The sequence below is a fragment of the Cibotium barometz genome, chromosome 50, assembly GCF_041138505.1.
Source record: "Cibotium barometz isolate CiBa-2024 chromosome 50, ASM4113850v1, whole genome shotgun sequence".
In the NCBI taxonomy this organism is placed as follows: Eukaryota; Viridiplantae; Streptophyta; class Polypodiopsida; order Cyatheales; family Cibotiaceae; genus Cibotium; species Cibotium barometz.
In genome coordinates, this window is record NC_141095.1 from 11,995,052 (window position 1) to 12,005,052 (window position 10,001).

The following is a 10,001-nucleotide window of genomic DNA, read 5'->3' on the forward strand; positions in this document are numbered from 1 at the left end:
ATGTGTAGAGAGAGAGAGAGAGAGAGAGAGAGAGAGAGAGAGAGAGAGAGAGAGAGAGAGAGAGAGAGAGAGAGAGAGAGAGAGAGAGAGAGAGAGAGGCCCAAAAAGGAAACCTTGCTACCGAAGGGAACTTGCTGAACTATGGCAAATCAGGTAAATTGATGATTTCCTTGTGATGGGTAAAGGGCTAGGACAATTAAGGGAATGCTAACGAGTAAGAAGTGGGTGGATGGGCATTGGGGACTGTCATGTGTGGAAGGAGGGAGGTGGTAAATGCAAAAGGGGGAGGGTTAAATGGGGTCACAAAAGCAAGGATCGTCTCTCTAGGGGGGGGGGGGGGGGGGGGGGGGGGGGAGCATAATAGAAAATTTGAAACATTAAGGCCTGGACTCATGGGATCTCCGGCGCAGGTGCGTGGACGGACGTGGTACGACCAAGACTCACGAAGGCCTCGTGTGTTACGGCAGGGCTGTCAAGTTGACGTGGACGCGTTCAAGCTTTATGCATGACGTCGGCGCGGGCAGTTAAGTTCGTTTGTACACCATAGTGGACAGATAGGGGACAGAATCAGCTTTGTTCACACTAGTCTTTAAAGTTCCCACCTGTCCGGCCTGACGTGTGTAAGAGGGCAAGGCCCTTGTGTGACACTACAGACCCCTTTCTACTTTCTTAACTAATTTGATAAATTTTATGCTAAGTGATTTAATAATTATAGTCCTTGACGGTACAATTTTGAAGGATCGTTGCCATTTTTCTAGATCCCAGCAATTATAGCCATTTTTCGGCCTTCAAAATCTCGCCAATCCTGCAGCAAAATTAATTTATGCCTATTTTGACACATGCGTCAATTAGTTTCATAAATTTTTGCTACACTATATATTCGTGACTAATTTGATAAAATTTATGCCCAGTATTCTAGAACTAATTTGATAAATTTTATGCGCAGTTACTACATGCATAACTAGCTTTAATAAATTTTATGCTGCTCTACGTTAAATTATGTGCTTTAATAAATTTTAAGGTCCTGGGGAGTACAAAATTGGAGCCATTTTTAATACAAACCATTATAGTTATTTTCGGCCTTCAAAAGGTTGCAGCAAAAGGGAGTAATTATAGCCAATTTTTGGCATTTAAAAGGTGGCAGCAGGCAGCATGAGCACGTTATATTACTGGGTTGATATGATCATGCTTTACCATGAGAGTGAGATCTGCACGCACGCACGCCCACACACACACACACACACACACACACACACACACACAAAAACGCGCGCGCACACACACACACACACACGTGACACAGTTTTTTTTCTTGTTGTGAAAGAATCAGCCATACTGCATGCGCGATCGGGGAGCATCAGAGACAGCAGCCATAGCCATCAATATGCCCGGCCATGAGGTGATGGTCCCTTCCAGACTGGCTATGCCCGGACAATTTCCAATGTCCGTGCAGCCACAGCCCAAGCAGCTCCTGCCGCCCACTGCATTGATTACCCTTCCATTGGTAAGCTTATCACATTATATACTGGTGTTCAATCCTGCAGCTCCGACCTTGTATCCATGCAATGGCTCACTCCAGCAGCTGCTTGATTAGCCCTAATCACTTGGATTTTCTTAACTCTAATCACGGTTTTGCTTTGCTCCCCCAGGCTCCAGCTCCTGGCCTGATTAGTAGTGATCAGGTCCTTCACCCTAGTCATCATACTGATCAGAGCGTAGACAGCGAGCAGCAGCAGATGAAGAGCATGATGATGATGAGAGACCCGGACGAGTATGAAAGCAAATCGAGCAGTGACAACCCGGACGCAGCATCTGGAGAAGACCAGGATGGCGCCCACGGGAGACCCACCAAGAAGAGATACCATCGCCACTCTCAGCACCAAATCCAAGAGATGGAAAGGTGATAAATCGTGTGTTTTGTGTGTGTGTGTGTGTGTGTGTGTGAGAGAGAGAGAGAGAGAGAGAGAGAGACAGAGAGAGAGAGTGTAAGTGTTCTTTATTTTGTGTGATACAATTTTTCTATTCATATATCATATATTATTCTTGAAAAAAAATATTTCATACATTGTGCTAGTGGTCTAAAAAAAAAAAGAAGGAAAAGAAGGACTTAGGTGAATATCAAACTCCACAGAAAATTATTTGGCTAATTCCGATAGAAACATTATATAATACTTCATGCGAAGAAGGCTTCAATTCAAGAGAAAATAAGGCAATAATTTAATTGAAGTAATTTTAGCCTATTTATCATATTTTTACAACTCGTATGCATGCATGATATTATCAATATGTAAACAAAGATAATTATCTTACAATGACGTGTATTAAGCAGGGTGTTCAAGGAGTGCCCTCACCCTGATGAGAAGCAGAGGCTAGAGCTTAGCAGAGAACTAAAGCTTGACCCGAGGCAAGTCAAATTCTGGTTTCAAAATAAGAGAACGCAAGTGAAGGTACGAATTGTTTTCTATATTAATTATTTGTCTACATTTTAAATTCATTGTTTGATTAGAGGATTCTAATTTGTGTCATTTAATGGGATTAGAGTTTTGATAACATAATTGTGCTGTAATAACATCATTATGTTTGCTGATTTATAAACCTTATCATAACATTATTATTATTGTTTTGATCAATCTATAGGCCCAGCATGAGCGGCACGACAATGCTTTCTTGCGCACAGAAAATGAGAAATTAAGAGCAGAAAATCTTGCTCTCAGAGACGCCATTGCCAATGTGACGTGTCCCAACTGTGGGGGCCCAGCAAACTTGGCCGACGTGTCCTTCGACGAGCAGCAGCTACGCATAGAGAACGTTAGGCTGAGAGAAGAGGTGATCATTTAATTATTGTTAAACCAAAATCATTAATTTCCTTTGGTTACTTAAGCGACTCTGTCGTGCATGTGATCATAATTAAACTATTAAACCAATTAGCGTTTCCAGTGCATACGATAATCATTAATTTACTTAAAAATTAGTTGATTCGATCATCTTAATTAGCATCACGTAATTCTACGTACGCCGGTTAATTATAAAGAACGTAACTCGACTGTACTCTATTTCATGCTTCATTTACAGATTAGATCTGATTATCGACGTAATTAGTTTCCTAATTTCTTTTCCTATGATCATGCAACAGATTGATCGCATTTCTAAAATCGCAGCAAAGCATGTCGGACGACCCATCTCTACATTGAACCTAAGCTCTACGATGTCTCCAAGCTCCACTACAAATTCTACTCCATATTTATCTGGCATGCAGCCTGATCAAGGTGGCAATACTTCTAATTTGGGTGATAATGAGGTCCCTAAACAATCATCATTAATGGTTAATTACAAGCCCGTGGGGCTGTCGGAGTCGGAGAAGCCCATGGTAGCAGAGCTTGCTGTGGCAGCTATGGAAGAGTTAACACAAGTCGCCCAAGCTAGTGAGCCTCTATGGTTGCTAGACCCTCACACTGGCATGGAGGTTATGGACCAACAACACTATTTGCAAAGGTTCCCTCATAATAATAACATTAATCATAACACTAATTATATGAGCAATGTTAATAACCCTCCCAACTTGAAAAGCGAGAGCACAAGAGAGACCACATTGATTATGATGGACGCAACCTCCTTGGTAGATGTCTTCATGGACGTGGTAAGCATCAATTATCCGCATCATTATGATTGTTTCTTCTTAACACACTAGGTTCATTTTCACTTAATCATCCCGTTAATTAATATACAATCATCATGCTTTTCTTTAAACTAGTTTTTTTTTTCTGCTTCATACATTCCCTTAATTACTAGGTTGAATCAACCTAATTTCATTTTTTTAAATAGAAAGATAATATATATTCTGTAGCTAGCACGCCACTTCTAGCTATGGACCTAATGTTTCCACATTTCTTACATATATGTTCACTTCTTATTATTTCCTTCACATTTGTTATAGCATATATGTCCATAGACAGATTGAAGCAATTATTATCCATCATGATAATTATGTTATTTCTTTCTCTTTTATACATATCCTAAACTAGGCTGATATCCACCTAATGTCTTCATATTTATTATGTGGATAGATTATAGGCAATTATTAATAATCCATGATCATTGTTTCTTCTTGATACATTCCTTAAACTTATAGCCTGATTTTCTCCTAATCTCTTCATGGTTGTCATGTGTTGCTAGGCTAGCTGGGCAGACATGTTCTCTTGTATTGTTTCAAGAGCCCTTCTTGTAGAAGTTTTGTCAGGTGGCACAGCTAGCACTCAAGATGGCGCCATGCAAATTGTATGTATTATGCCTAACGCTATAGTAAGCAAACATCTAAAGAATCAGTAGAGATCCATTACTTAAATGACAATACAATAAATTCTCATCAAGCTTGAGAGTAGTGAGCATTATTTTGTGTGTACATTCAGGTCCACGGATTTTTATGTTTGTGTAAAGCAGCATTTTATTAAAGCAATGAACATTAAGGTGTATGGACTTTTTATGTATGTGTGCATCTTATATATTAAGTGGTGAGCAATATTTATGCATGCATCAAAGTCCATGGATTTTTATTATGTGCGCATTTATATATTTGGCAGATATATGCGGAGTTCCAGCTACCCTCGCCCATGGTGTCCACTCGCGAGAGCTATTTCTTACGCTATGCTAAGCGCATGACCCGGAACAATACCGTGTGGGTGGTGGTGGACGTGTCCATCGACAGCCTGACACGTACCAACCCCTCTTTAACATCTTCAGTTCGGTGCAGGAGGCGCCCTTCTGGCTGCATAATCGAAGAGATGTCTAATGGTTATTCCAAGGTATTTCAACGTACGCATCACCATAGGGTACATAACATTGCTTATGGTTCATGTGTCCTCATTTGCGTGCATCTACATGACCACAACCTTATAGATATCCACACCTAATGTCCTAATGTGTGAGAGAGAAAATACGATCAAGTAAGTATTAATTAGAGAGAGAGAGAGAGAGAGAGAGAGAGAGAGAGAGAGAGCACAACGCTATAGGTGTCCACACAAATGAGAGAGAGCGCCAGACAGAGATAGATAGATAGACAGTATTTTGTTAATTAAATATTAATTAGCCACATAGTGTGTGTGAGAGAGAGAGAACCCTATAGAGATCCACACATAATGTGTGTATATCAAGAATGAGAGAGAGAGAGAATACAACCTTATAGAGATCCACACAAAGAGAGAGCGAGAGCGCCACAGAGAGAGACAGAGACACAGAGAGAGAGAGAGAGAGAGAGAGAGAGAGAGAGAGAGAGAGAGATTATTTTGTAATTAAATATTAATTAGATGTCTTTGGAGTAGGAGGTAATCACCCTAGATTTATGAAATTACGCTCCAGTAGAACAACCATTCTTATGCATGCATGCGTACAAAAGAGATGATTTTTTATACACCTTCAGGTAACTTGGGTGGAGCATTCGGAAGTGGATGACAGGGGGGTGCACCGTTTGTATCAGCAACTGGTAAGCAGCGGCATGGCGTTTGGAGCACAACGTTGGTTGGCCACACTACGACGCCAATGTGAAGCCATGCACGCCGCAAACCGCACAAACGCTAATTCAACGAGGGATCTAGGTATGTGAGCCGATAAGAATCATATCAAAGGGTTGACACTTTGTTAATCTTTTGTCATAGCAGCAATCATAAATGCGGAGTGTTTCTGATCCAATACAATGGTAACAATCGTTAACGTTAAGGTGTTACTAATCCGATACAATTACTAATAAAACCACTATATTAGTGGGATATCTAACAATTATTGCTCATTAATGTGGAGTGTTTCTAATCCAATCCAATACAATAGTAATAATCATTAATATTGATTAGGGTTACTAATCCAGTACAATTACTAATGAAACCACTATATCAGTGGGTTATCTAACAACCATTAATGTCAAGGGTTTCTAATCCAATACAATAGTAACATGAAGGATTATTATAGTAACAATAATTAATGTTAGGGGTTACTAACCCAATACAATTACTAATAAAACCACTGTATAATTAGTCGGTTATGTAACAATCATTAATGTTAAGGGTTTCTAAGCTAATACAGAAGTAACATTAAGGATTATTAATTCAATACAATTACGAATAAAATCAGTAGATTGGTGGTTAATCTTGCTTTGAAACGTAATTGCAGTGAGCCCAACGATGGAGGGGAGGAGGAGTTTATTGAAGCTAGCAGAGAGGATGACGAATAATTTCTGCGGGGGGGTGAGTGCGTCTGTGGCACACACGTGGATTACACTCTCAGCAGGCAATACAAATGCGAATGCGAGCGCAGATACAAATGCAGCATGCAATAATGCTGCTCTGATCAATGGCGACAGTGCTGATGATGTGCGGGTGCTGATAAGGAAGAGTGTGGACGATCCGGGCAGGCCCCCGGGCGTGGTGCTGTGCGCGGCCACCTCCATCTGGCTGCCCCTCTCGCCTTCCCGCGTCTTCGACTTCCTTAGAGACGACCGCTTCCGCACAGAGGTAACCCGAATTACCTCCATATTACAACAAAGACCTCATTTTGCTCCTACGCATGCTACCTGTTCTCATATGCGATGGTGGGCGCCTTTCATGTCTGTGTGTACACACACAGTGGGACATTCTGTCTAACATGGGTGTGGTCGAGGAGATCGTGCACGTGCCAAAAGGCCAGGACAGTAGCAATAGCGTCTCCCTTCTTCGTGTAAACGTGAGTATTCCGTCCTCTCTCCTCTCCTCTCTCTCCACCTTTGCTCACTTCCATATCATCACACTACATACATATATATATCTATCATACAACATACATATACAAATACAAATATAATAATCATAATATATACATACATAAATATAAATGAATGTATATGAATATATATGTACATGCATACAATTTGTATATATGCATATAAGCATATATGTAGAAATGCATATATGTATATGTATATATGCAGATCATATACATAGACATTATATATTCTCCAAGTTTGAACTTTACCTACTCATATTTTGGTTGAATATATGTAGAAATGCATACATGTATATGTATACATGCATGTACATATACATAGACACACACATATATTCTCCAAGTTTGAACTTTATTTACTCATATTTACTCATATTTTGGAAGAATCATGTATCATACTTGGCTTAGGGCTATGTATGACAGGGCTATGACAGGTTTGCTTGAGCTATGGCATTAAAAGAACTCCCTACTTCCCCTCTCTCTCCCTCTCCCTCTCTCTTTCACTTTCTCTGACACACACAATGAAAGGGGCTTGATTTCTATCTCCTCTCTCTCTTTATTTCACTCTCTCTTACACAATGAAAGGGGCTTGATTTATGGGGTCTCTCTCTTTCTCTCTCTCTCTCTCTCTCTCTCTCTCAAATACACACAATGCATCTCTCTCTCACACACGCACACACAACGAGATTCTATCCATAGGTCTCTCTCCCTCTCTCTCAATCTCTCTCTAGACTCTCTCTCATACACACACGCACAGAAACACACAATGAATCTCTCTTTCTTAGACACACACACACACAACGAGAGGGGCTTGCTTTCTATCCACACTAGTTGGGAACCCTTTTTGGAGGCTTCCAAAATCAAATTTTACCCAAACCTCCTGCTCCCTTTCCCGCTTCACAATCATTTAAAGCTAAAGCCCTCTTCGAGCTACAAGTTCCAAGGCATGGGAGAGCGCAGTCTCAACACAAACTGATTGTTTTGATATTAGAAAAGCATTCGACTCGAGAGAGTGTGATTCTGGTTTTAATATCTGTGCTTTTATCATTTGTGCAGGCTGTAAGCTCCAATCAACCCAACATGCTCATACTACAGGAGTGCTGCGCAGAGGAGACGTCCTACGTGGTCGTGTACGCTCCTGTAGACATAGCAGCAATGAGTGCTGTGCTGAACGGAGGAGACCCAGACTGCGTGGCCCTCCTACCGTCCGGCTTCTCCATCCTTCCGGACAGGCCACAGGCGCACCGTTTGATGAATGTCGATTTGGGTAACCCCACGGCTACCCCTTTTCCCTCCTCTCCAGGCTCCCTCCTTACCGTTGCGTTCCAAATCCTGGTGGATCACGTGCCCACTGCCAAGCTCTCTTTGGGCTCCGTTGCCACAGTCAATAACCTCATCTCCTCCACAGTCCTCCGTATAAAAAATGCACTAGCATGTGATAGTGCATGCATGAATTAGTCCCAGCTAATAATGCAATTATTGCAATCTTTTACCACTAATTGCACACACCCCTTGGACTAGCATGTAATAGTGCATGCATGCATTAGTCCTAGCCACTTGCAATGCAATTATTGCAAGCTTCCCCACTAATTGCACACTTGCCAGTATACCATATAGTCATAGTTTACTAAAAAGTGTGCTCTCCAAAACTATTCCTCATCTGTTGAGGGCAAGTCAACACTTTGATGTGTATAGGCAACAGAACTAGAAGCGTTGATTGATCCCTCAAACCATCCTAGTTACATTGTCAACAAACACAGCTTAGCGCACAGATTAAGATGTTTTAACCATGTGAGCTACTCCTCCATAGCATTAGGAAAAGACATCTTATCCTGTGCATGTACATGGAAACTTGGAAAGAGTACATTTTCTAACACCATATTTGCCATTTTATGTTTTTTTGGGGGTCTTAATGTAGGCAGCATGCTACACAAAATGATGTTTTAGTAAGTTAAGGTGTCCCTAATTGATGTACTAGTAAGTTAAACATGTCCCTAGTTTTTTTATCAAGAGCATGTGACAAGCTATATGCCTTCCTATAGAAAGACCTTGATCGAGGTCATCTTACTAATCATCATGTTTTTGTGGGCGAAATTGTCTCTATTTTTTCGAAGGGAATATTCCTAAGAATTGGGGCTAAGATAGGGTTCGAGAGTGGATGGTCACCAAGGATATGGGATTCTAGAGGGAATATAAATAGATCCTATATATAAAATGCGTAAAGAGGCTTATAGAAGATGAGAAAGGAATGTGGGAAAGGGATTAAAAAGGGGGAGGGTTACAACCTTTGGCTATAGTTTCCACAAGGTGCCCTTCCAAACAAAAAAGCACTACAAATCACTACTGCGAAACTGGCAGGTTGTGGAGGTTTGGCACAACCTCAATTGGGGACTTGCTCCATATAACCATCAATATAACCAATGGAGAGGCCATCTAACATTCAAAGAATTATTACATATAACCATATAACCAAAGGAGAGGCCATCTAATATTTAAAGATTTATTACATCCACGTAGTCTACCTTGATCAAGGTTATATGGCCTCCCATAGGTCACATATATAGCCATCAAAAGGGCACTTTACTGCTCATTGCCAATAATTAGGTACCAATACCTTGATCGATGTATTGAAAGGTCTATCAGCACATGTCCGTAGTGTAGAATAAGATGGCTTGCATACCTTCATTGATGTTTTTTTTAAATAAATATTTGTGAAGAGATGCATTACTCACACCACCCCATCTTGTGGAGCGAGGGATGCAAACTCATACCCTCTTTGGCTAGAGAGCTTGCCACTAGCCACTTGCCACTAGCCAAGATGGTAGACACCCCCTACCCGTCACCTTAACTGATGTTTGTTGGAAGGTAGGGCTTTTGCACCTTAATTGATGTTTGGAGGGGACTCTTTGTGCACCTACCACCTTTCTCTCTCCCTCCGCATGTCTCTCTCTCTCTCTCTCTCTCTCTCTCTCTCTCTCTCTCTCTCTAGCAAAAAAGAAAGTATAAATGGGTTAGGTCATTACATGTCACCTCATTTAGAGGAGGGTTGAATCACGTTACATCACATTGAGTTGCCACTTATAAGGCTGCATCATGTTAGGTGGGATTGGTGGTGGTTATCCAAGGATCATGGGTTGTAGGAGTAGATATCCCTCAACATGACTCATAGGCTGTTCATCTACATCGCTTTGTAGAAGGGTGGGATTTCTATCGAGAGACTATGCATGCTTATGCCCATATACATGCCTCTATATAAG

At 41.1% G+C, this 10,001-nt stretch overlaps 1 protein-coding gene across 1 annotated transcript; it reads left to right on the top strand.

The window, feature by feature from the left end:
- The first annotated feature begins 1,552 nt into the window (after positions 1 to 1,552).
- On the top strand, positions 1,553 to 8,623 carry LOC147609800 (homeobox-leucine zipper protein HDG2-like). The gene is made up of 10 exons (XM_086786799.1): positions 1,553 to 1,900; positions 2,330 to 2,447; positions 2,638 to 2,826; positions 3,134 to 3,637; positions 4,174 to 4,275; positions 4,578 to 4,799; positions 5,414 to 5,588; positions 6,157 to 6,497; positions 6,610 to 6,705; positions 7,801 to 8,623. The coding sequence occupies exons 1-10, from the start codon at positions 1,566 to 1,568 to the stop codon at positions 8,200 to 8,202; spliced, it is 2,484 nt and encodes an 827-aa protein (XP_086642925.1). The 5' UTR covers positions 1,553 to 1,565; the 3' UTR covers positions 8,203 to 8,623.
- The last annotated feature ends 1,378 nt before the right edge of the window (positions 8,624 to 10,001 follow it).

Coding starts and splice junctions, on each gene's coding strand:
- LOC147609800 (XM_086786799.1), top strand. CDS start 1,566: ATGGCTCACTCCAGCAGCTGCTTGATTAGCCCTAATCACTTGGATTTT. Junction 3,638..4,173: donor TAGATGTCTTCATGGACGTG/GTAAGCATCAAT, acceptor ATGTGTTGCTAG/GCTAGCTGGGCAGACATGTT. Junction 5,589..6,156: donor TAATTCAACGAGGGATCTAG/GTATGTGAGCCG, acceptor ACGTAATTGCAG/TGAGCCCAACGATGGAGGGG.